This window comes from Amblyomma maculatum, chromosome 3 (genome assembly GCF_055883805.1).
Source record: "Amblyomma maculatum isolate TAMU_Amacu chromosome 3, ASM5588380v1, whole genome shotgun sequence".
NCBI lineage: Eukaryota > Metazoa > Arthropoda > Arachnida > Ixodida > Ixodidae > Amblyomma > Amblyomma maculatum.
The window spans coordinates 219238935-219265958 of NC_139346.1; the positions used below are offsets into that span (position 1 = coordinate 219238935).

Genomic DNA, 27024 nt, shown 5'->3' on the forward strand with positions numbered 1-27024 from the left:
TGGGCCATACTTTGGGCGGCGCAGTGAACATCTGGGTTTGAGGCTTACTTCTAGAAAAAAACAAGCACTAAAAGCTATTTGACGTCACATCCGTCCAGAAGAGCAACTTATCCTCCTTTCCACTTTGGTCCTGGGCGCGCATGCGCAGTTCACAGAGCCGGCTCTCTGCAAGTTCAGGTGAGGTATAGTGCCTAGAAGTCGAGGATCGGGCCCCGGGTTTCGGTCTTGGCGGCTGCGTTTCGATGGAGACGAAACGGAGTAGCGTCCGAGCGTCCGTGTGCTGTACGATGTCAGTGCACGGTTTTGTCAATTTACGCCATCGGACAAATATGCTTATACATTTTTAAGCAAAGCAATGGTACATCATCATGTTTATGACCTTCTACTTATCCACAGGTCTTAAAGCTGAAAAAAGAAAGAAGCTGTTTTGGCTGTTTTGGGGCCAAGTCGATGTGCATCCAAGTCGAGGCAATCCGCTTTCGTATGGCTCCTGTATTTTCGGTTCAAATCAGCTAGACACTGCAATTGAGGAATCGACCTTTTATCAGAAACTTTTCGACGCGGTGTGATTTTCGGAGATGGTGACCCTAATGTCACTCGTGCACAGCATTACACTCGCCTTCGTTTTGGGCCTGGCGTTGTACGCTTCGGCTAAAGATTGCGAGATTGATGGGGAATACAACTACAAAGTCCTCTTCAAGTGAGTACGAGCATGTGAGTCATGTGCTTCTCTTGTATCTCGTAACAAAGCTGACGACGTAGCTCGTTTTTCGCATTTAGCTAAAAGAACCTGATAAGGCATGTGCCCCCTCATTTCTTTCTTTGCTGTGGAAGCGTGCGAGACTTTAACGCCTCATAAGTTGCGTAGAGGGAGATGGGGGCGGGTTTGTTTGCAAACTATAAATGGTGTCAATTTCTTATCAATCTGCGTGCAATTTTTACTAATTTAGCTTCATTTAGCTTCCTCTAGTTCGGAACTGTTTTACTAGTGGTGCATAATTTTTGGGGACCCTAAAATTTAGGCGGGAAGTCGCTGAACACGTATCATCAGGCAGCAATGGATAACCTAGCGTTGTGTCGTAATCACATGATTGTTTCGAACGCCTGTGAAGAGTCAGGAGAACGCGCAGATTAATATTTAAGCTCTTTGCGTCCAGCCGCCAGCAACAGCACGAACGCAGATCACTCGCTACCTGTTGCTAGTTCTCGGTCGACGGTCGAAGGGGATGAAAGTACCTTTCGGAAAACATGCGCTAATCCTTATCTGTTCTCGTAAACGGACCGTTTCCGCGAAAATAAGCGCAAATTGATCCAGATGTTGCGCTGGCTAAATGATAGTCTCGCGTCGTCTATAGCTGGCCCGGTGGTTAGAGCGTTTGGGCAGCTCGGCTGCCGAGCCCGCAAACGCGGGTTAAATGCCGGCCGTGGCGGCAGCGTTTCTGTGAGGGCATAGTTTCTGCGGTATTACCTAAAGGGAATGCTGGCGTCACTGTCAGTGGGAGTTCCTAAAGACCGATTCAGCCACCATGAGCGTTCTAACCATCATGGGCCAGTGTGCTACCGACTGCAGAACTACAACCTTTGACCAAAAAATAATGCAAAAAGAAGTACTGTTTTCTGCCACAAATGACCTAATATATCAATATGCTAGCATTAAACTGCAGAAAACAAGCAGAAAGTAACTTAACTGTAAAATTAGCTAAAAATTATAGGTGGCCTTCTCCTTATTGGCCACCGTCAAAACCAATTTTCATTCTCAAAAGGCACATTTTTCAGCACAAATATTTCTTTAAGAAAAATGATCGCCTATACACTTGAAAAGTTTTTAATTGGTATTTCAGTAAGCAGTGTTGTTATTGGTGTTGTCTGCTGTTGAATTTTGCCACTATGATGTTTGCGCACTATTTTTGCGCCTTTGCAATGAAAACAATCAAATAAGAAGCTGAGACCTACCGTGCCACCAGTAATTGACAAAGGAGTTCGTGTTGACGACTGCAGCATACTGGTATTTCCCGTCATTGAATTCGTAAAGTTGTTTTCTCATGCAATATGCAGTCACCACTTTGCTTCTAAATTTGCAGGTAATGTAACTGTCTTGTGCTTGCAAAATATATTTTGCTTCATACATCATCAGTGATCACTCATGCAAAGTTTTCCGATCTAGATTGAAATGAATCAATAAAGAGTCGAGAAATCAACCGCAGGTTTGCGCTTACCGTCAGCACACAAATGCGGAAGCAAAGACAGTATTTTTGGAATCAGTCATTGCAGTAATGCCACTCCGTGTGCCTGAAAAAGTTCAGCTTGTCCCTCTCTAGGCATCTTAGTGGTCCATGATGCTTTGAGCATCCATGGTGGCTAAAGTGCAGCGCCGCCAGCTTTCCCTCTAGGTAATAGTAAGAAACTGTGTGGGTGAAGGCGAAGTGAATTAGATGCCAGTGTACTATGTGAGTATACAGCAGTTGTGTCTTACCTCTACTCACCTATGGAGTTGAAACGTGTAGGCTAACGAAAAGGGTTCTTAAGTTGAGGACAATGCAGAGGGCTATGGAACTATTTATTTATTCATCTACCTACATTGCACTCGAGCGCATTACAGCTGGGGGGGGTATATCACAGAAAGTGAAATGTAAAAACAAAGCACAGTCATCAGGACAATCATAAAAAGTGGTAAGCCTTCAACGTAGAAGTGAAACAATAGAGTGAGGATAAGGTAAACAAGTAAACGGACCCAACACTGACAACGTGCCAGCAACATACTAAGGTAGAGAAATAAAATCAGAAAAGCAGGAATACAAAAGTGATATGTAAAACGAAGCATAATAGTCAAAGTGATCAGCCAGAACGGCAAGTCATCAAGGTATGAAGGAAGCAGTCAACTGAAAAGACGGTAAGCAGGCATAGCAGACTGAACTCAAACTAGCCAGCAGCATATTAAAAGTAGAAAAGCAGGAATCGAATCTTTACACTGAGGCAAGTAGGTGCTGCAACAGTAGAACTGGAAAAGTGTCGTCAGCCGCCGAGACTACACATTCTGATTGTTCCATTCTTTTATTGTTTGTGAGAAAAAAGACTATTGGTATACAGTTGTGCGGCAGGCTGTTTCACGAATTTTGCAACTGTGGTCTTTCTTGGCGGAGATAAACGTAGGCGGTTTTAGATAAACATTGCGATCAACTGAAACCTTTCCCACGCTATTCGCTTCAACAGTGTAAGCCCAGATACGGAACGTCGTGTTTCGAGAAGGTGCCATTAAAGAGCTTTCTTCAGTGCGGTAAGGCATGTATTATTCATGTAGGAATTCGTCACGAAATGTGTGGCCCTATTTTGAATATCTTCTAATTTATTTATAAGTGTAATGGAATTGCGACCCCAGAATGGTAGAATGGTAGAATGGTAGGTGTAAGGTTAAGAGATAGAAAGCATGCAGAGTGGGCCAGAGAAATAACTAGAGCTAATGACATTCTAGTGGAAATCAAGAACAAGAAATGGGCATGGGCAAGGCACATACTGCAAAGAGAGGATAAGTGATTGTCGCCTAGGGTAACAAATTTGATTCTAAGGGAAGCAAAGCGTAGCAAGGGGTGGCAAAAAATTAGGTGGGCGGATGAGGTTAAGAAGTTCGCAGGGGTGAAGTGGACGCAGCTAGTACAGGGAGAGGTTAATTGGAGGAATATGAGAGAGGCATTTGCCCTGCAGAGGCTATAGTCCGGATGATGATGACGATGATGTGCTATGGGAGTGCATGCTGAAGGACCTTAAGGGGTAAAATTTTATGTGGGCTCCTTCACTACAGCATGCCTTGTGTCCTTTGTGTCACTTTGGAGTGTTAAGCCCTGCATACTGCACCGTGCAATGCCTACTTGTGAAAACAGTGCAATGCCTTCGATCTGTTCAGACAGTGCAAAAAGTAGTACAGCTGTGTATCCCAAATTAAAAGGCACTTTACACGCACATGTGAGCATGTTTTTGAACTGGGGCTAAATGTCTAATCCAGGATTCTAAAATACCTTTTTATTGTTATTAACAATGTAGATTGATTCTCTGACCAAGAAAAAAAAATGAAAATGACGTTTCGGGTCCCATATGCGGCCCTGGTTCACAATAAGACTGTCATGGAAGAAGGGAAAGCTTATATATGCTTCGGTATGCTCTGTAATTGTTTTCTGTAGGTATTATGAAGCGTGCCCCAATTCTTGTTCAGCGTGTTGGCTGTCGTCTGGATGATTAGGGATTCCAAATGTAGTCTTGTCTATGTGCTTCTTTCTGTTTCCAAAATTGCCACTTCATCGCAGCCTATCTCATAGTCAGTGGACAGCACGAGCTCCGCAATTGCATTTTTTGCTGCACGCTTCTTTCTCACATCGGCCTGGTGCTTCTTTATGGGTCGCTGATGGTTTCCAATTTCCCCAATGTAGACTCAGGGGCAGTCGCTGCATGGTGTCCGGTAAACAACCCCAGGGAACTTGGCACTCTTGTTGTCACGTGGGAAATGTGCACTCTGCGTTTCCTGAATGTCCGAGAGAGAGTCTCGCTGATCTGAGGCACTTAGAAAATCGCAGCACACTTCACCTTTTTTGCCGATAGCTGTTGTGTTCCTCGCGTCAGGTTAACTATTTTCGCCACTTTGCTGATAAAATTTCTGGGAGAAATATTTCGATCATGATTGTTCTGTATCAACTTCATTTCATTGCCAAGGCTGGCCGGGTCAGTACAGATGTTTCTTCAACAGTTGACTGATAGTACATCAAAAGACACGAATATACGTCATTTTCTTAGAGGATGATCTCCTTGACTTTTTCAATAAAGGACGAATTCTTGATGTGCGTCAGTGTTTATCCCACCAACGGAGCCAAAACTTTGTGCAGGTAGCCGGACAGACGAAAAAGGGGCGATCTGGTCAAGTGCACAATTGGCCTTAGTGGAGTTCTACTCTTGTGAATTTTCGGCAAGCCGTAAATTGTGGGAGTCGATAAAGAAGCCTGTAGTTCAGTTTCTTTGGGGAGGTGGAAGACCCCTGAATATGTCGGAGAGGATTTCTTGCAGCCTAGACTATTTTCGGTGTAGGGTCCGTAACGAGCTTACAGTAGGTTGCCGTGTCCACCAGCATCTTGGTCATTTTTTACTGGTCAGCAGACCGGTCAAGGACAACAGTTGCTTTTCCTTTGTCTGTAGGGAAAATGGCAATATCCTCATTCTTCTGCAACGACGCGAGAGCTTTCTATTCATCTTCGGAAAGAATGTGCTCAGAAAGGTGTTTTCATATTCCTTTAAGAACCCCGACCATATTTGCTCTGACATCATCTTGTATATCTTGATCAAGAAAACTAACGACTTTTTCCCCAGCACAAATCATCTTCTGTGTGTCAGGCGGCTTCTCCTAATTGAAATTCAAGCTTCGGCTCAGCACCATTTCTTCAGTAGCAGTCGTGATGTAAGATTACAGGTTTTTAACCTTGAGGGTTGGTCCTTGAGGCTTGTTCCCTTTTTTATCCTGCAAAATGCATAGCTTCCTTTTCTGAGAAACCTCGTGCCTTTCCATTGTCCGCCTCATTTCTCGATTGGCCGCGAGTTGTATCTCGGGGCAGATTTGTGGCATGCTGAACTCCAGCTGCCACTTCGCAAAGAAAGCGTCTTGTTGTAGGGGCACTTACAATCATCGATGCGGGCTTATACGAGCTGTCACTCTGCTGTCATCACAATCTGGCGTCCAAAGGCAGTGTTCACAGGTCGACGAAGCTTTAGTGATCTTGGGGTCACTACAGGCTGAAGTGCAAGTAGGTACTGAAGGCTGCTAGGCATGTTGAAAGACTTATGAAGTGCCTTATTCTTGTGGCAGCTTGTTAACCAGAATGATGGCAAATATTTGCATAGTTTAACGTTCGAACGGAACACCGTCTGGTCAGGGCGAAGCATTATTATCAATGAAGATTGAGTCACTGACCAAGTCAAAAAATGAAAATGATGTTTCGGGTCCCATATGGGGCCCTGGTTGACATTGAATCTATTGAACAGAAAGACCTGGACTAGTTTACACCACATTTAAAGGTGTTCCTGAGGTACGTTGATTGCTTTTGCATTTTAAACAAGCAGCATCTTCAAAGCTTTCTTGAACATCTGAATGCCGTAGTGCCGTCCATAAACTTCACTCTGGATGAAGCGAATGGTAGCATCCTGTTCCTGGACGCACTCATCAAACGTAATGAGCATCATTTGGCCTTCAGTTTGTTCCGAAAAGGAACGCATGCGGGAAGATACTTGAATTTCAAATCTGCTCAACCTACGGCTCACAAGCGTTCAGTGGTTGAATCGCTAGTCAACCGTGCAAAAAACATCTGCTCCGACCCAGCCAGCCTTGGCAATGAAATGAAGCTGAGACAGAACGATCTTGATCGAAACGGTTCCCCCGAGAATTTGTCACCAAAGTGACGAAAAAAGTCATCCTGACGCGAGGAGCACAAAGATGAAATGCGCTCTGATTCCCTACATGCCTCAGATCAGCGAGACCCTCTCTCAAATCTTCAGAAAGCACAGAGTGCACACTGCCTATGTGCCAACAAGCAAGCTGCGAGCCGAAGTTGTTAATGTGTAGGACCCGCTACTGTGTGCCAAGTTCTCAAGTTGTTAATGTGAAGGACTCGCTACCACGTGCCAAGTTTCCTGGGGTTATTTACCACATACCACGCAGCGACTGCTCCTGCGTCTACATTGGGGAAACTGGAAACTATCAGTGACACATAAAGGAGCACCAGGTCGATGGGAGAACGAAGTGCACAGCAAAAAATTAGTTGTGGTTTTGCTCTGGCTAACCTTAGTTTAATTATGAAAGCAACGGTGGAAGCTTCTTTTGCCTGCTACATTATTCCCCTAGGTGCCTGCGTGTCGTAGGGGTAGCGAGAATGCAAATAGTTCTGGCAGGCTGATTCTGATGTCACCCTCCCGTATGAAAGGAGCGACCCGAGTTGGCAGCTCCTACCCGTGGCATAGGGGTAACGTGAATTCAAACGTCATGGCAGGCTAATTTTTTTTATGAGGGACCACGGACATGGACACGTACACGTACATGGCACTCAGCTACGAGCGGTTAGACCTTACGTAGTATTGCTTTCGCAATAAAAATGCAATTGCAGAGCATGTGCTGCCCACCGGCCACGAGATAGGCTGAGATGAAGCGGCAATCTTGGCAACCGAAAGAAACACATCAGCAAGACTACATTTAGAATCTCTAATCATCCAGATGACGGCCAACACGCTGAACAAGAATCAGGGCACACTTCATAATATCTAAGGAAAACGATTACGGAGCACACTGAAGCATATATAAGCTTTCCCTTCTTCCGTGATAAACCTATTATGAACCAGGGCCCCGTATGGGACCTGAAATGTCATTTTCATTTTTTTGACTTGGTCAGAGACCCAATCTTCATTGATAATAATGCTTCACCCTGACCAAAGGGTGTTTTATCGAATGTTAGACTATAGCTTTTTATTGCTTTACGCCATTTCTATGACACATTGCTTGCTGGTAAGAATAATGCCACTTCAAAAGTTTGTTACCATGAGCAAGGTCGTTCATACTGATGCCTGCTTTATTTTTCTATTTTTCTCAATATTTGACCCAGAACTGTTTGGAGGGCGAAAATAGAAGGTAATTGCCTGAGCCGGACAAACAACAAAAGCTGCGCCTGGTACCTGCAGTTCTGCAACAACAACTCTGTTAACCCTTGCGGTGTCGGACATGCCTGCGAAGTCAATTCCAGTGGCTTGAACCCAGTGACCGTGGGGAGCTCCCCAGTTCTCATTGCAGATGGTAAAAACATATGCACTAAAGTTGTTTATATGCTATCAAATCACTTCAATTGCACCTGTGAAGTGGAGCTGGAAATGGCCATGCTTTGTTACCATCATTAAGCCTACATCTCACAGTTTCTGAGAGAGGTATTCTCATAGTTTCTGAGAGAGGTATTAAAAAGTGGGCCAGTCTGCTGCATTTTTTTTATACAATTTGGCAGCTATTCTTTTACAAATTAAAGATGCTACCTTACAGCGTCTAGTGATAAAGGAAACTATGGGCCCCGCAGTGGTGGTGCAGTGGTAAGACGCTAGACTACTGTGTCGGAGTTCCCGGGTTCGATCCCGACCACGGCAGCTGCGTTTCGATGGAGGCGAAACGAAGTGGTGTCAGTGTGCTGTGCGATGTCAGTGCACGTTAAAGATCCCCAGGTCGAAATTATTCCATAGCCCTCCACTCCTGCTCTCCTTCCTCTCTTTCCACGTTCACTCCCACCTTCCTCCCTTCCCTTATGGCGCAGTTCAGATGTCCACAGAGCAAGTGTGACAGATATTGCGCCTTTCCCTTCCTGTGAACCAACAATTATTATTAAGAAAACTATGGCCTGTTTTACATACCGGATTTGCCAGTTTATAGTATGCACATTTGTATAAGATGCACTGCTCATATTTAGAGGTCTTAAACAAAAAAATTGGTATATAAAACGCACCCTTGTATAAGACTCACCTCAATTTATTCAGGTTAAGGCAATAGGACTAGACTAGATATGCTTGCTTGACCATCGCTTGCTATGTGCCTGAAAGGAAATTTGTTACGTGCGCATGAAAATGATAGAAAAAAAGAAAAGAGGTAACATTTATGCGCGAAGAAACTCTCGCTCAGTGAGAGCAGGAGCACTTTATTATTACTCAAAGCTTTGAAAGGCTTCATCTTGGTATACGGTTGCTGATTTCTCGCGACAGCGCTCAGACGTCGTCTTTGCGCTCATAGTTACTGCGCTGATAGTCGCTGTGCATGGTCGCTCTGACTCACGTGGCAAAGCACCTGCAGGAAGGATAAAACACATTCAATAGCCACCAAACAATGTTGTAAATCTTGACTGAAAGAGAGTCGGCTCGATTTGGCTTTTCTTGGCAGTGGGGAAAAGGCGAGGAGCATGGGCGTCGCCACCCTTTGGCATTCTGCCAGTGAGACAGCTGTACAATTCTAGAACACTCTAACGACTGTAAATATTGTAATCGCAGATGTCGCTACCATTTCACAATAAAATTCGCCTATGAACATTGCGCCGAACGAAAAAAAGAACGCACATAAGGCACACATTGCATAAGACACACTACGGAAAATTTTGTCAAAAAAGTGCATCTTATATACAGGAAAATACGGTACTTAGAGGCATTTTGTTGTGGTTTTTGTGAAGAGAATGCAAACTTGGAGCTTTTTGTTCGAAAAGGCTCTGCTTGCGACATGATAAAGCACAGTTATAGAAATAAGTTGTTTGCATGTGGTAGCAATCGTGTGTCACATTTTTCACTGCCATGCAAACTTGTGGATGAAATTGATTGTTTATGAATACAATGCTGGGACTATCTTTAGATGGGCAGAACACTGCACTTTAAGTGTCCATTTTTGTTCGGCGCAATGGAAAAGTTTTACGGGAAATTTTTTGATCAGTGCATGTTTTTTTTTTTTATGTAGTCCAATGCTGGAAAACATAAGTAGCCTAGAGCTATGACGATTGCATGTTGACAAAAGTGATGCTCAGAAACTAATATAAATTTTACCCAGCAGACAGAATAATTAGATACATTTAGTACATGGTAGCATGCATTTTAATTTTTACACTCAAGGCTGTTAAGCACAGGAATGCATGCCGCATCAGTGGAAGTTTTAGTGGTTCATGGTCATCATTACATCCAAGGAATTCAAAATACTGTGGCACCATTTAGTACAAACGCCTAAAGCTTATCATAGGCGATGCAAAAGGAGGGTGGATTTTGCTGACCTGCGAATGGGAGAGAGTGCAAAATATAAAAAAACAAGGTGAGCACTTGTCAAGGCAGAGAGAACACTGCACACTTATAAAAACCAATGACATTGTTCCTAAATGCGGTTACGTGGGTTATTGCAGTTTTAATTGCAGCGTTTGTTGCAAGAAATTGCTTCATTTGTTTTCATGCAATTTTAAATGCTAGAATAAAATTATGAATCCTTGTTTCTTGGATATCGTAGTGCTCTATCTATATTATATGAGGCAAGAATTTTAATTTTCACCATAATGCCACTACATGTTTTGGTCATTGTTCTGTTCCTTAATTTCTGAGTGCTATGTTGCCTTCTGGAGTGGCAGCTGCAATGAAGGAGCTGACTTACATCATATTAATGGCCTGTTGTGTGTACCGTGGTTCCAACTTGATTGATTGCACAATTTTTTCCTTGCTGTTTTTGCTAGCCGAGCAAATGTGGAAATCAGTTATAAATATTTTTATACTTAGAGGTAGAGCCTCAAAGTGTCACCGCTCGTATAACTGTTATACAAAATAAAGCTGCTTCTCTCATTTTCCTTCTCTTTCTTTGCTCTGATGCTCTGGAGTGAATTCCTGGTGAGTGCTTTACAGCCATCCCTGCTCTCTTCAATGTGTACCTTTTTTTTTTTGCTAAATGTGGTAGTGTTTTCTTGCTTTGAACCTATGGTGGCGTAAACAGACCAGCTTCATTGGCCACAGCATTAGGTTGCTATGCTATCACCACAGCCTAACATACCATGACTATGTCTCTTGCACTGTGCTTTGGATGTTTTCAAGCTCATCATCTTCTATCCATGCACAAGTCAGTCCGAAAGGAAGAGCATGCAGGCACTTCCTGTTGCATTGTTAGAACATTAACTAGGCGACCATTAGTTTCTGCTGCATAGTTACAGCCCTCAAATCACCTTCTTGGCTTCATAACTCTTTCTTTTGTCTATGCATGTATCTGTTCCAGGTCCTACCAGATTCGTGGTCCGCTTTCAACAACTCGGAAGCAACGATACGAAGTGCAAGGATAGTGCCATTACAATAAATGTGACGTTTGAGTGCGACAAAACTAAAAGTATTGTTGTGGGCCCGGGTGCTGAACTTACGAGGCTACAGTATAGTACGCCCATTGCTGCTCCAACAGATTGTGGGGTAGGTACAGCATTGTGAAAAAAAAAAAATAGTAGTTGAAAAACATTTGCGATTAATCCATGTTACACGTAGATTATTCCACTGCAGGAATGCATGCATGTTGATCCATGTTCCGTTTCCATAAACAAAGTACAGATTTTGAGGAAGCAGTTTTAATCACATGTGTGCTCTTGTGCAAGACAGCGAGTAAAGTGTTTGTGGTAACTGAAGTAACGCAAATAATTTATTTTGGTTACATCAACATGTCGTGCAAAGATGTAATCAATGCAAGATGAACTTATGGTAATTGCTTGAAGTGGGTTATTAACAATTGTAACCCGAAGTAGTTTGCGCATGAACACTGGCAACCATTGTGATTTTTTAGTTTCGACGCTAATTAAAGTCATCACAGATGATAAAGAGAGCATCCGGTGCCTGCGCAGTACTTGTGTGCACACTCGCTTAGCTGCCTGTTGAGGGCTCTCACCCGCTCCTTGCGAAGGCATTCTCATTCTCACTGACTATCGACATCCAAGATAGACGCTCTCGCTCGTTGCTTTCAAAGGCATTCTTGTTCATGTTCCTTTTTGAAGTTCATTTTGAAGGCATTCTTGCCCTTGCACCTCCTCTGTCCTCAAAGATTGTGCCTGATGCTTCCTTAGGTGATCACACTGTCTGCACTCTTCTGTGGCTAGTGTTCTTGCCTGTGCTTGCGAAGGTAATTGCGTTATCGGCTATCAGCAGTAGCATTCGTGGAAAATCCCGCTGTTGATGATGCCATTATGTGAGGTCAAAGTGGGGGGTGGTTGACGAGGAGATATCCAAAAGGAGAAAATGGTTGGCAAAGCAGGAGCTGAGTATACGGCCACTTGTTCAGTAAGAGGCCGAAAATGGCATCAAGGCGCACATGTTAGAAGCTGTCCCAACAAAGTAATAATTTGTGCCTTCGCTAGGCCGTTATTGGATATAGTAAATTCAGAAGACTTCACAATTAATATCTATTCATCTGACGTCATTTTGATGTCTCTTATTACAGCACCTCTGGATGTCATTTTGCCTTTGTGGATGGAACCATGAGGGACAATTGGAGGTGTTGGGACAATCGTAGCCATTAAATGCATTCCTGCATTAATACCTCTGTGACAAACCTAAATGACAGAGCGCAGGGCCAATCTAGCAATCTAGTTAGTGTGGCATTTGAAGCTTCATCTTTCTTGGCATAAGATTCTGATGACATGGACATGTGTTCAGTGAGAGATACACTTTTTCATTCTGGCAGCTGTGATCACCAATCATAGGAGGGAGTGCCAGTCAGTTATTTGTTTTAACATGGTAGTGTTCAGGGCTCATTCTGCAGGAAATGGTAGTTAGCAGGGAACATGGGTGGGTACTGATTCATCGGCATGTTGTGTGACATCATGAGACCATATGATTTAACGAAGTTGGAAGGAGCACCTAACTTGGGTAGCTCACTTAGGTGGCACGGTGGGATAAGAATAATCCTTCAAATACCTTTCAGTCCCGAGTCCGGCACGCTACTGCAAGGCCATGCAGGCACGTTCGTATAGCTTGGGTCAAGTGAGGCTTTACATCTATGTTTGGCGGTCTTTCATATAATGTTGTAGCTTACATTACTCTGTGGAGTATCCACGGAGTATGGCATATATTGGTCGCCAGTGTTTCCAATTCAAAAATTGAAAACCTGCAGCAGAAAGCTCCAAAATGCACGAAACATTACATATTTGCATCAAAAACTGATTTTTACGCATTTTAATTTGTCATTTAATCTGTAAACAATATAATAAATGTTTTAAATATAGTAAAACTTTTACTTGAAACTTAAGACTACAAATACAGCCAAACCTTGATGTAACGAACCTCAATGTAACGAAATTCTTGATGTAACAAATTTTTTTTATTTCCCAACCTCTGCCCCATTGAAAACTAGGAATTTTTTTCGTGATTTAGCGAAGTAAATTTATGCCGTACTTTCGATTTAACGAAGTCCTTGTGCATCGCATGCATGTACAGTTGACGTCACCCTTGTTTAGAGCGCTCGAGCAAGACATACCGGGCTACAAAAGCTGAAAATAGACTCCAGCTCCAGACTTCTGTGCTAGGTGCTAGTGTCTATCTTGGTTGCAGCTATCTGTGGCATTACCTTCATTCGAGTGTTGCCGCACGAACCTACCACCTTCGGCGATATCTAGCCTTGCTTACAGGAACGTCTCCCGCACGCTCTACACAAGTGTGAAGGTGACTGTACCAGCAGCCACCTTGATTATCAGATGAGAACTAAAACTTCAGCCCTGACACGCGACATTTTACATCTGTTCTCTTGCATGCCGATTTTGCCGGCAGTCTGTGATCTGCAAGCGAAACAAAATAATGATGACATGGGCGTACCGCCGCGCCAACCGCAGTGTGCATACAAAACCCGTGGTGCGGAAGTTTTAGGACGCGTCATGCCATGACGTAACTGGCCAGTCAGAACGACAAAGCATAACTGGAAATACCGTATTTACTCGCATAATAAACCCACTTTTTTTCAAGAACAATTGACATGATTTTGAGGGGAGGGTTCAGTGTGTAGAATAAGTTGAGATTTTTTCTTTTTTTACCAAAAAGTTGTCCATCCCAGCCATCAATTATAAAAAAATCTTAGCAATGTTTGCTTCAAAAGGCGCTTGCTGCTATCACACGTTCTAATGATTATGTGGTAGTGGACGGCGCCCACCCCAATCGCTGCATAATAAAGCAAACATACTTGAAAACCAGACTTTGCACAACGGGCCGAGCTGAGCAAGCCACCGCAGGCATTCTGCCTGCCCCATCCGTTCATCTCACCACTAGGGCTAACATCAAGAGACACACCGTGATGTTCTCACTGCGCAGCACCTTGACGCACTGCCAAGGACTGCGACAGCGCAAAATGGAGGGACGCGCTAACGACGCATTTAAGATTTTTTTTTTCTAGTTCGCAGTGGCAAAAGTGGGAGGTGGGCTGTTATGCAAGTAAACATGGTACGCATATGGGAAACCCGAGCGAAGATTGCCGCACCCAAGGTAGCTAGCCGCACCAGTGTGGGCGATGCGGACATACGACTAAATCTAGTTCACTATAATATGACAGTGTCCCCGTTAAAGTTCCTTGATCAGCTGATCTTGAGACTCGTATTAACTCTCTTTTATCTTCGTTTGCAAACGTTGGATGATGATGGTATGAATGGCAACATCTGGCAGCGGCTTTTAGTACTAGGCACTGCACTTGATCTTTGCACTTGCGAAAAATTATGCGTTCGCGTCTGTTTGCTATCAATCGTTATGTGATCCTGATATACAAAAAATTAAAGAGCACTGCAGAATCTGCATTGGAGTAATGCGAAAGCACGGATGCTGCTGTTGGTTGCTTCTGGTTGCTTCTAGTTGCTTAATTCACTTCTTGTTTACCCATTTTAGTCTTTGGTACTTTCAAATTGCGCGCCAATTCCTTTCTATGCCCTTTTTCCGCTCTACTTCTGGTTGCGTGACTTCACATCGTCTATGTCACATTAATTCTCTTCTTGTTTATTCATTTTAGTCTTTGGTACTTTTAAATTGAGCTCCAATCCCTTCGATGCCCTTTTTCGGCTCTACTTGCAGTTGCGTGACGTCACATCCTCTACGTCACATTTTAGTCTTTGGTACTTTCAAATTGTGCGCCAATTCCTTCCTATGCCCCTTTTTTGGCTTGACTTCAGGTTGCGTGATGTCACATCTTTGGCGCCACCCTAATTGACTGATTTAATTAACTATTTTAGTATTTGATACATTCAAATGTGGCGCCAAGCCACTCGCTAATGAGACCATTTTCGCCTTTACTTTTTCATTTTTTGCCTCTAGCTACCTAACTAACCTATTCGCCTAATTATTTTTTTGCACACATTACATCACCCTCTATCGACTGACACCACTCATTAACCTCTACGACTTCCCAATTACTCACAACCGCTGGGGACACAATTTTGCAAATTGCGTGTCAATTCCTTCCTATGCCCTTTTCCGGCCCTACTTCCGGTAGCGTGCCATCACATCATCTACGTCACGTTAATTCACTTCTTGTTTATTCATTTTAGTCATTGGTACTTTCAAATTGGGCGCCAATCCCTTCCTATGCCCTTTTTTGGCTCTACTTCCGGTTGCGTGACGCCACACCCTTGGCGTCACCCTAATTGACTGCTTTAATTGACTGCTTTAGTCAGTGGTACTTTAAAATTACGACCGAATGATTTCACTTCGGATCCAAGGTCACCCTTTCAACATAACAGTTATCCAAGTCTATGCACCGACCACTACTGCTGAAGAAGCTGACGTTGAGAGATTTTATGCGGACCTACAATGCCTTTTAGACCGCAACCCATCATCAGACGCCGTTTTTCTCATAGAAGACTGGAATGCTAAGGTCGGGAGTGAAGAAATATCCGGAATTATAGGCAAGTTCGGACTTGGCGAGCCAAATGAAGCTGGGCAGAGGCTAGTAGAGTTTTGTCAAGAAAACAACCTGACCATAGCGAATACTCATTTTCAACAGCACATGAGGCGCCTGTACACATGGACTTCACCGGACGGTCTGTACAGGAATCAGATCTATTATATTCTTTGCCGGCAGAGATGGAGAAGCGCTATACAAGCAGTAAAAGCAAGGCATGGGGCCGATTGTGGCACCGATCATGAGCTTCTTGTTGCCAAAATTAAGCTTCGATTGAGGAAAACGCAGAAAACTAGAAGGCCTTTCAGGTATGATCTGGATCAAATTCCATTAGAATATGCTGTGGAAGTGAAGAATCGATTTCAAGAATTAGATCTAGAAGACAGAGAGCCCGAAGAGATGTGGACTGATGTTTGTGATATAATACAAGAAGTTGCTACTAAGGTAGTTCCAAAGCAAAAGAAATGCTAGAAAGCAAACTGGTTATCTGAAGAGGCTTTGCAAATAGCTGAGGAAAGACGGATGGCAAATGTTATGGGGGAAAGAGAAAAATACAAGGTTCTCAATGCGAATTTTCAGAAAATAGCAAGGAGAGATAAGAATGCCTTCCTGAACATACAGTGCCAAGCAGTTGAGGACAATAGCCAATTAAGGAACACAAGAGCTTCTTTTGCTGCAGTTAAATACCAACAATTTTTTCTTGAAACTTGGGGTCCTGCAGCCACTGTTTCCAAACTCCTGTATTCACTTGATAGGTCCAAGCCTGCCAGGCCGCATGCATGGCATCAGGACACTAGACAATTGCATTAAAAGATACCGCAGAAATAAATTGGAGGCTACTGGGCATTTTTGAATATTCGCCACCCTATATTTCAATGACATCAAGTGCTCACCGCAACATTCTCTTGCAGAAAGGAATATAGTTGCGAAGAACTTGTGCTTTTCTAAACAAATCTTGTTTAGAAAATCTTGTTTAGAATTTGTTTGTTGTTTAGAATCTTGTACAACCGTGATAAGTGCGGATAGAAACACACGCGGGATCTAGAAATGGCTAAAAATCACGCCTCCTGTAATAGAACATCTTTGCCCGCTAAGCAGGGTAAAAACCTGCTAGCGGAAAATCGGCTCACTTGGAAACGCTATTGGTGGGATTTCCTGAGGCAAACCGGTTTGAGAACCCCTGGTTTATTGGTTAAGAGAGCAGCATGTATGCAAATGAGGATCCGCAGAGGGAGCTACTGCAGATGGGAGCCACTAATGCTGTCGCATCACGTCTTTAAAGTGTCCTCGATAATTTTTTCCCTGTTCTACACTTTTTTTCTTTCACTGCCAACTGCCCAATGAATATGCCTTTTGGGGAGCTTACTTTTCTTGTCCAAGTTCATTGGATGGTACACGTGCATCATATGTGCCCAGTTTTATGCGGCATACCTTGAGTATGCTCCTTGTCCATCAGATTAAGAGTATGCCAGAATGACTGTTTCTAAGCAGAGAGAGGGGACATGACGAGCGTCGTGGTCCCTTCTCTCTGTTTTGTCTCGTGTTAGCGCTGTTGTTAGCCACAGATCATGCACTAACCAGCGCAAATTTCTACCCTGTTAAATGTTTATGTTCCCTCAGTGTCCAGATTGCCTGCTGTGTCCTTTATATGCTTTTATGGAACTTGTAGTGCTGGCAAACAACAGGGAAGACTACAGGGACATACAACAGCACTGGTTGTGTTTGTCATCTACTGCAAGTTCCACAATTGCCTTCATACACACTGCGGCCTGAAAATGATATCTGAATGGGATTTTAGTTGCTCAAGAAATTTTGACACATGTGCTTCACTTTGCGTCTCCTCTCCTGTGCTCGCTGCTTTATTTACCCTTTTGCACGATTCAATCTAATTTCAGCTGACAGCCCTGCATGAGTCTTGTAGCTCCTTGCAACCTTCCTAAGCCATGCATGATATGGATGTGTGAATGGACAATTTTTTTTATGGTGTTCCATTTTTTATCTCAAATTTCTTTTATTCTGGCGTGCACACACACCTCTGAAGCTTTGATCACCAGAATGAGCAGGTGTTCTGGACAGTCACTTATTCTTGGCAGGCCATATCGCTGTCTGTTACATGGGCATTCAAGGCAATGTTCGTTTTTAGGTGTGGATTTGTGGACCCAGTGAAAGCCTTACTCAGTAAGGCCATTACAGAAAAAAAATCTGTATGCTGTTGTTGGCATTGTCAACAAACTTAGGGCATCACTAAGGACCCTTCATGTGGTGCCAGAATTCTCTTTTGTGGCAAAAATGTGATGCAATCCTTTTTTGCGCAGCATTAGTACCGTTTCACTTCTAATTTAGCATGCATCTGTTAGTTTGGAGGCTAGTTTGCAATAGGGATTGAAACACTAATTGTATGCCTTAATCACCTGAACACACCATGTGTCCTAGCGCGATGAGTGCCGTTAGAGGAGTAGTGGAAAGAACACCATCAGAGAACCAGAAAGAGTACAGAAGGCATCACTCTACTTCTCATGTGGTAGCACGCAGCACAGGAGGAAGCGTGGGGGTGGGGGAAGGTGAGTGGCCATCGTGGCAGCACATCGCGCAAGCCAGATTTCTCCATTATACACACCTAGGCAGTTCTAAGTGTGTCTGTTGAAATTTTTCTCCCTCTTTTGTAGCGCAACATTATTGTGCCTTTTGATGGTGCCTGCCTCCCAACACCGCCTCCTGGTGGGCTCAGTGCTGGTTCTGTTCTGCTTATCCTGTGAGTGAAATTTAATAGTCATTGCATGTTGCTTTACCGAAGACTTGGCGTACTTAGCTTGCCACATAATGGCATGATTAAGAATGCCATTATGGCAATGTTTAAAAATCCTAATGGCATTGTTTAAGAACATACTATGAAAGAAAGCAGCAGTAGTTCTTGTGGTGTTTTCAGTGTCTCCTTTGAGGTCATATTCATTTTTAAACTCAGTAATGTAGCATGGCATTCCTTCTTCAGTGGCAAAATTTTACTTGCAGTGCTCTTCCAAGCATTTTTTCCGTTTCAGTTTGCATTAATTTAAATAATGCTGGCATGAGCCTGTGTTTTAGGGTGTGCAAAAGGCTGGTTTCGCATAGACTAGTTAGCTGCCTGTTGCGCTTAGTTTGGGCTCAGTACCGTGGCATCACATCGGTGCTTGCCGTGTGATGGAAGTATGTGAGCTTGTTGCTGTAAAGATCAATTTTATTACCATTGCATTAGTTTTTGCTACTCTTGAACTGTGTAGTATTATGTTGTGCTCCATACAAAAACAATGAAAGGCGTGATGCCTTCGCAAATGTAGGAAAGGTGAACACTTGAAAAGCATGCCAAAGAGTACAAAAAAAAAAATATGTGAAGCATTATAATTTGTGTTTCATTTTGATCTTATTTTTTTTGTGGTGAGCGAGTAGTGGAAAATATGGGTAGTAAATGTTTATCCCAGTCATGCAGCCGTGTAAAATGAAAGTAAACATAAACAAAATCGGGAACTTCTGCATACTTGAGCTGAAGGAGAGAACTACGATTGTAGAGGAGATTCATAATTTTCATTCTTGTGGAAATATCAGCCGATTGGCCTGTGTCCACTTTGATGAACATATAAGCACACAAACTGCCATTGCACTGATGCACTTCAAGCAGTACATCTGCTCCAACGTGTCAGCCGCTGCCCTAAAATTTGCCAGGACATCCACCAGCTTGCGGCACGCATCCCACAATCAATACGCATTGAGTGGGTCCCACGGGATCTGCTGCCTTCCCAAAGTCAAGCTGATTTTGTAACCCGCCTCGTGAAAAAAGACGCATCAATCTCATGGCTTCTCAAAGTCGACAACGCTACCCTCCTTTTGTCAAGAAAGGAGCACCTCCGGCGCCGCACACGTGCACTTATCCCTCCGTGTGCGATATCCCTTCCCCGCGGTCTCACCCGTGCAGAGGAGGTTGCGCTTAGGAGGATCCGGTTCGGTGTTGCCCTTACACCAGCTGTCACTAGGACGTGGTCATACTTCCAACACTTATATCCTCGCCCAGGATGCCCGATCTGTAAAAACGAAGATGTCGAGGCCGACATTCATCACTTGCTGTGGGACTGCCCAGCACTGAAGCCAACATGAATCCGGCACCTGAGCATAGCTGGCCTTTCAGCAACCAATCCTGCCTCATACGTCACTTGGACGCAGGGACCTCATCATCGCTCACTTCTGGACTTCATAAAATCAGCCAACCTTTTCCCATTCATTTAATCATTTATTCATCCTTCATCTCATACCCTACTGATGCCCTGAGGCAATAAATATCGACAAAAAAAAAAAAAGCTGCCATTGTTAAGTGCCACGAAAGTATCTTCGGTGACAGTTTTCAAATGAGAGAATTTTCTCCCTGGGCCCAAGTGATTGCTTCAATACGTTCTGCGGAAGCATCTTGTACGTCTTTTTTCCTCTACTGATTGCCAAATTTAATTATTGCTTTGGTCATCCCCATTCTGAGTTAAACAGTCTTCATAGTGTTGACTCTTCACCATTTCTCAGAAACCTCTGGAATAATTTTTTCCAAAAAGGATACTGCCCTCGCATTTCTGGCTTCTCTTTCTTTGATCAGATGGGGAATTTTATTCGATGCAATGATACCTATGCAGGAGTGCAAAATGCCATATTCTCCCCTTGCACTGCAGCTCTCAACCCTTAATATTCAGTTTAGTGCTTTTGTTGGTTAGAGCCCATTTTACATAGCCCATTTTACATGCCTGGCTGAAAAAAAAAAAAAAAAGCTTCTACTGAGTACGCGAGAAAATTGTCAGCCTGCTGTGTTGCTAAGACGTCAGTCTGACTGTTTGCAGGGAGTAATTTATTGTTTCCTGGTGCTATGAAAAGAAAATGTGGTTCAATGCTGCTGAACCGGTTGTGGAGCGAAAGCTTTTGGTGTGGGCAACTTGCTATTTTTGTTTGTATCTACCAGGGTGGCAACTACCGAGTTGTTGTTATCACCAGCGGTTTCTTCTTCTTCTTCTCCTCCTCCTCCTCCTTCCTCTTCTTCTTCTCGTAGCTACGCCTCCTCACGGCGTAGCTGCGGCCACCCGCTTTGGCTGTCGTAGTGTTGCTTTCGTAACATAACCACATTGTGTTTGATGTCACTGTTTTGCTGCAACTATAGCTCCCACACTGGTGCTACCGGTAATTCATATTGTCACCTGTATAGTATTACGCAGCTTGTGGGCAAAATTAGTGGCTTTTGGGGCTTCCTTTTAAGATGAACTGCATTGAGCTGACCACTTGGTGGCCTCTTTTTTTTTTAGTTTCCTGGAGAAGTGGAGAAAGCACCTAGAAAGTTGACATTTACTCAGACCATTTAAGTTGGGCACATTAATTTATTCAAGTTTTCACAGTGCCACATTTACTAGCATTTAATAGCATCCGTTTCCTGAGTAATTTGAATCACTGTGTCGCAAGAGCTCGAGGGGGAAACGAAGCTATTTTGATTCTGCAATAGAAAATCCTTTGTTTGGACTTCTTTTCATCGTTTTTTATGGAATTGCTGATTAAATGTAAATAATAATGTGCTGGTCTTTGTCAAAAGATTAAAGAACCAAGACTTCTGAGCCACACGATGTTTCTCGCAATGCCTTTCCAGTGTTGCAAATCTCCTGGAGCAAAGAATATTCTTTGTCCTACCCTCTCCAATGGGAAGGACCTTCATGAATGCTAAAGGTGCTCCACTGCAGAGCTTAGATGCCGGTCCCCGAGGCTTTAAACTCTTGACAAAGGCAGCGCATGTGATGCCATTGTGTAACTGAACCGTACTGTGGTGCAGGTTCTTTGTGGGGCTCCTGGTGTACCTGGTGGGTGGTATCCTGATCAACCACAACAACGGAGCACGTGGCTGGGAGATGGTGCCCCACTACCAGTTCTGGAGCGAGCTGCCCGCCCTTTGCGTGGTCTGTTTCTCTCTGGTCGAGGAATCTGTCTGGACAGTGTGCCTGCCCCAGTCTGTCAAGGATGCAGCTGTCGTATAGTTACACATTCAGTGCCAAACATTTGAGACACAAGTCAAGGGGCTTTCCTATTTCCTAGTTGTCATTTGGCTGTCTAGCTTGTTTGCAGATGCTTTTTTTTCATTTTGGTTCTTCTCAGAATTCCAGCTGACTCTTCTATTCATTCTAATGATTTTTGTTTCTTCCATCAGCCTCGCATTGTGATATGTGCTGCACCAACACTCAGCTTAGGGGATTACAATTGATTTGGATGTTGTGATGTTAGGCCTGAATCACATTGCTACACGATGAAAACTCGTTCAGTCATGATGAAGTTGCAGTTGCTGTGGTCCTTCCTTATGTGCAAGTGGAACTTACTTGGCTATGTTCTCTTTTAGCTTGTTGTTCGTCTCAAATTTCATTCCTTTTCTTTCGCTTGAGATCATCAGTTTTATGATCATCTTTCTTTTCTGCACTCACATAGCCGTTTTCTGTTTGGCACCTTCTTCAATTGATGCCTTTACCACCATGCTTTTGTGCTGTTAGTGGTGCACTGGACTTGCTTAAAACACTTCTTCAAAAAGGCTCATAACATCAGTACAGCAGCCCTGTGACCATTCAGCTATAATTTTGGTTCTTTTTTATTGCTTATGTTTACTGGTTCTAGTCTGAACGTCTGCATGATTTATTTCACGAGAGTTGACCCTTCATGATCATATATTTTTGTTTATGCTCTTGGCATGCTGATGGGTGTTTTGTAATGTACTACATTTTTTTTATACATTTCCTACTGCCTTATCATTTTTTATGTTTGTAATACCACATTCTTTAATCTATGTCAAAATTCTACTTCATTCAGTGTTCCTGTCTTCCTAAACTTTCTATGTCCAGAGGCTGTGGTTTTTCAATTCCTGCTCTGGTTTTTCTAGCACTTGTCTTTCATACTTCGCTGTGCATAGCTTGAGTTGTTGTCTAGAATTCCTTGAATGCCCTCTGCTCTTGGCCAAACTTGATTCAATCAGGAAGCCTTATTTCTTGTCTACCTATTACATTTTGTCGCTTTCAGAATTCCCTGGTATTTAATAATAATAGTGCTCTGGTTTTTCATAACGGTGCCACGTGTGCCCAGCAGTGAGAGGGAGTGCACCAAAGTGCTTTCTTTTTCTGTTCACCAGTTTTGAGTGAAAGTAGAATTAGGAGTATACAAATTCTCTAGGTGAACAAAAAGGAATTCTGATCGTTTTCTGCTGCCCATTAACTTTCGTTAGGCCATCCATCAGTGGTTTGTTGTTTGCTGTGGGTTTGTCTACTTCCACTGGCTGGCTGTATGTGTGTGTTCCTCATGGTGTGCCTGTCCCTCTTCTTGTCCATACTGCTTGCAGTTTGTTTGCAAAATGGCATAAGCCTCTTGAAGGGCTGCCTGTATATGGCTTGGTTTTTACTCCCTTCTTTGTGGTTGCTTAGGGGCTCATTTGTTTGTACTGGTATATATGGTTAGGAGGAAAGCTTTCATCTGCAACTGTCTAGTCATTTGTTGAATACGTTGTTATGCATGTCCTTCTGCTGCTACACATAGTCGTGGCCTGCAGGATATGTGGCGAGCAGAATACATGGCAGTTCAGTTCATGCTGTTCACGTTGCTTATACTATGGCTTTCATTGTTGTAGTACATCCTAGGGCAGTGTGCCTAATAATTAATGTTAAAGAGAAAATTTATAACATTACTTCTTCATTAAGTTAATGCATTTCACCAAGTAGATTGGAAGTGTTCTTCATACCTGCAATTAATTTTGATGTGTGTCGTTTAATGTGAAAGAAACAATTTCTCTGGGCAAGTTTTTTCACTGGCCTTCTTTGTGTATTTGTAGGAAGCGTTTGGTATACTGTTTCAAACACGAGGCAACTCCTCTTGGTGTTTTGAAGTCTCTCCTCTGAGCCTTGCTGCCTGGTTTTATTTTACTTCTGTGTCTTGCTCTGGAGCCAACTTTGGTGTTTCTTGTTGCATAGCACTTGGTAGCTGTGTCTTGGGTTTACATTGTTAAGAGCTTCCTCCAATATATGTATTTCCTTAATACTTGATTTGGTTCAAGCTTTAAAGCAATTGTTAAGCAGCTAAGGGAGGCAGGGAACTGATATAGTATTCCTGTGGTTCAAGGTTACTACCTTGCTTTAAACTGGTGTTTTTACTGCATATTTTCGGTTGAAGCATAGAAGCCTCTAGAGAGCTTGTTCTCACTTTTTTATATCAAGTTTTATGGCTCTAGGTGTATACATTGGTGTTGCCTCCTTCTGTTATAACATGAAACAAGCATTTTTTGGTCAACGAGGCTAAGCCCTCCTGTATAGTAAGTACCAGAGGTCACTTGCAGTAGGCCACTTGAGTGTGTTATTTGCAAGAAACATTCATTTGCATGTCCTAGTTAAAAGTACAAACTACACTCAGTGAGTGCACTTAGTTTTTTTTTTCTCTTGCATCGATTTAAACTGTGAGCTTGTTGCAGTTTTTCTTAATAAAAGTAAGAATGGCAGCTTGTACCTCTGTATTGTTTTCTTTTGTGTGTCTGGGAGTTTAGTGCAGAAAAATAGAAGATTGCATGGCAGTGCTCATTTTTTAGCCTCGTACAACATGCTTCACAACTGCCTGAGCTCTACTGTAGTAGACTTGTTAAGGAACAAGCTCAGTTTGCCCTGCGAATAGTTAACTGCGCAGCTGGAAACTGCATCCTTTTGACTATCATGCTCTGCTACTCGAGTGCGGAGCTTGCTCCCGACTGGCAAATTCCAGCTTAAGCTTTTCAGTCACTTAGCAACACTTGGGTCAAATGTTTATGATTTAGGTAGAAAGAGAGAAACAAGGTGGCTGCACAGTATAAAAGAGCACTGAACAAAGTTTGAGGGGGGGAGGCTTAGTTTGCAAGCCGAGCCAACGTTTCGACAAGGAGACTTGCCTAAAACATTGTTCAGTGCTCTCTAACAATATGCATGGCATTTGCCGTAGTCTGTGAGCAGCAGTTTTTCGCAGGTTGAAAAACTTTTACAATAGATGTGTCGCCATTGGCTGAACAAAACTTTTAGCCAAGCATCAAGAAAGTATCCCAACATGTTGGAGCTAAATTGAGTTGTTCTTGTCAGAAGAGACAATGATGAAAGGTTGCATAGAATACGGGTGACCGAGATCGTTATTTGTCTTCAATTATAATCAGTTAGTAATTCAAGCAGAATCAATTAGATAACATATGAGGCATAATGCTTACCAGCCTTTCCACTTCACCTGAGATAGACTGGATGTGCAAACGTTAAGCGAAAACTTCTTATCGAGCTAAGGTTGAAGTTGAGGGGGTGGCGGCTGTCTCTCAGTGGATGCTCATTAGTGTTCTGTGACAGCACTTTCCTGGAGTTCACTCCTGCCGAAGTTGATTTCGCACTTTGTTCTTTCTGCCTAGTGACTAAGCTTGCAGATTAAACCTACATATAGCAGTAGCATGATCATGAGCCCACACCTCTCTCCTCTGAGCTGATCTGATTCTGCAGTGGAAAGATAACACTTTCTTAGGTGCTCGAGCAGTTATTTGCTATGAAGTATATTCTAATTCTTTGACCTTGCTTCTGATCATTTGTGGGATAAGTATTTGCACTCAAGTTGTATGAAACTCTGCATCCTCATTGTGCAGTTTTTCATTCAATGTTCTACTTGCATTTGATACTTTCAGAATTTGGTTCCTGCCATTGCAGTAATTTGTGATAGCTGTTAAACTTTTTAGCCTAAAGTTTCCCTGATTTATATAATATTTGTATAACATTGTTAGCATTTTGCTACTGGGACACAGTATTAGTAGTTTACCATATGTAAGCAAGAGAATTACACAAATTATTGACTGCCAGTCCTTAAAACACAACTTACAGAGGACTGAATGACAGATACTAGTTACTAGCACAATTCTGGAAGCCAGCTGCTGTCACAAATGGGAAAGTTTTCATCCCATCAAGGAGCATGATGCCTCTTTGTTGGGAGCAACATGTGTACTCACTTGAGTTCCTTACTGTACAGTATGGCAAGCTTCCAATTGGAATACTAGTAGTGCATTATTCAGGGACCTTGTTGAAAGGCTTTCTTCTGAGTATGTTGACTGCCACATGCATTCAAAACCCTGGGAGAGCATTCCTTGCATGCCATCAGTGCTGGCTATGTTGGCAGCTACGTATGGCTTCTTTATAATGTGATTATGCAGAATCTTGAGTCTTGAAGTAAACAATGTAATTCCATCTTGCTTAAGGCTTGATACAACTGCACACTATTGAGAAGTGAAAAACACTAAGGGGCCTTTTTCACAGTTTTCTGTATCATGTGTCAGTGTTGCACAAGTGTGCACCTTCTACACTTTCCTGATGTTCTAGCCTTTTTGTTATTTTCAACTTTTTTTTTTCTTGGCAGCTCAGCAGCGTAGTTGATGGTATTGTTTTGTCTACATATGCAGGATGGCTGTGTTTTCTTCGTCAAGTACATCACCTGCCAAGGCGGCCCGATCAGCGGAGGAATGATGGGAGGAGGTGGTGGAGGCAGAAGTTATGACAATATCTGAAGATGATGATACCATCCATGCTTATAGAAGAGGGCTAGAAGTTTTATAATTGCGAATTCGTTTGTGAGAAGCTGCTGATGAGGAGCCGTGACTTACGTTCCCCATGTCACAAATCTTTTGCGAGATTGCCAGTCAACACATCTTGGGGGTCTTCTGCATACTCAACTGTTTTTATGTGTTTGGGCCTGCGCACTTGCCTCGCTACTTTCGCACTATTCTTAGAATCCAGTGTGCGGGCCTGATGAATGCAAGTGCAAACTGTTTTGGGAATTTCAGTGAAAACTAAATATTGATTACCGCGTGTCTTATACGTAGTCGTCTAAAATAACTTTTTTTTATGTGAAATGCATCTAATGTATGCATGCTGCAAACCAACTTGCTCTGCTGTAAGTGTTTTGCACATATTTTGCAGTATAGATTTACGTTCCCTTGACTCTGTTGAGGTGGCCGCAGTAGCTGTGCAATATTTTTTTTTCCTTGCATGTGTTTGCATGTGGGCAATTTTGTATGATTGTTTTGGTGCAATGTTGCAGAAATGTTATTTTCTTGCATCTCTCGAGAGATCGCCTCCCATAATCAAGTACCTTTAATAAAAAAAATATTTTTGAGCATCTGTCCAGACAACTTTAGGTTTTGTCAAGCTGTACATTGTTCTCTAAAAGGTGATATGGCAAAAGTAAAAAAAAAAGTTTTGTTACCTGTATACATAAGAAGCCCTGCTTCACATAACGCGTAGCATCTGCCTGTTTGGATCGAGCTTTTCTTAGCACCTTGCATGACAATAATCACCTTCCAATAATAATCAACTTGCTCATCATTCAAGTTACAGTTCAAAATGACAATGTCATCATCATCATCATCATCTGGACTATACCCACTGCAGCACGAAGGCCTCTTCCATATTGCTCTAATTGCCCCGGTCCTGTGCTAGCTGCATCCACTTGACCCCTGCAAACTTAACCTCATCCGCCCACCTAACTTTCTGCCGCCCCCTGCTATGCTTTCCTTCCCTTAGAATTCAGTTTGTTACCCTAAGCGACTATCGGTTATCCTCTCTTCG

General features: G+C 42.9%; 1 protein-coding gene across 2 annotated transcripts; it reads left to right on the plus strand.

Annotated features, from left to right (window-relative positions):
- Positions 1-295: 295 nt before the first annotated feature.
- LOC146197744 (uncharacterized) lies at positions 296-26572 on the plus strand. Of its 2 annotated transcripts, XM_084599651.1 has the most exons (6): positions 436-700; positions 7623-7810; positions 10775-10959; positions 18073-18158; positions 21225-21348; positions 25860-26572. In XM_084599651.1, exons 1-6 carry the CDS (start codon positions 579-581, stop codon positions 25962-25964), a joined length of 810 nt encoding a protein of 269 aa, XP_084455777.1. In that variant the 5' UTR covers positions 436-578; the 3' UTR covers positions 25965-26572. The 2 variants fall into 2 exon arrangements, with proteins under 2 accessions (XP_084455778.1, XP_084455777.1); XM_084599652.1 differs by lacking the exon at positions 18073-18158 and having other exon boundaries at positions 296-700.
- Positions 26573-27024: the final 452 nt, after the last annotated feature.

Coding starts and splice junctions, on each gene's coding strand:
- LOC146197744 (XM_084599651.1), top strand. CDS start 579: ATGGTGACCCTAATGTCACTCGTGCACAGCATTACACTCGCCTTCGTT. Junction 7,811..10,774: donor CCCAGTTCTCATTGCAGATG/GTAAAAACATAT, acceptor TATCTGTTCCAG/GTCCTACCAGATTCGTGGTC. Junction 18,159..21,224: donor GGTTCTGTTCTGCTTATCCT/GTGAGTGAAATT, acceptor ACTGTGGTGCAG/GTTCTTTGTGGGGCTCCTGG.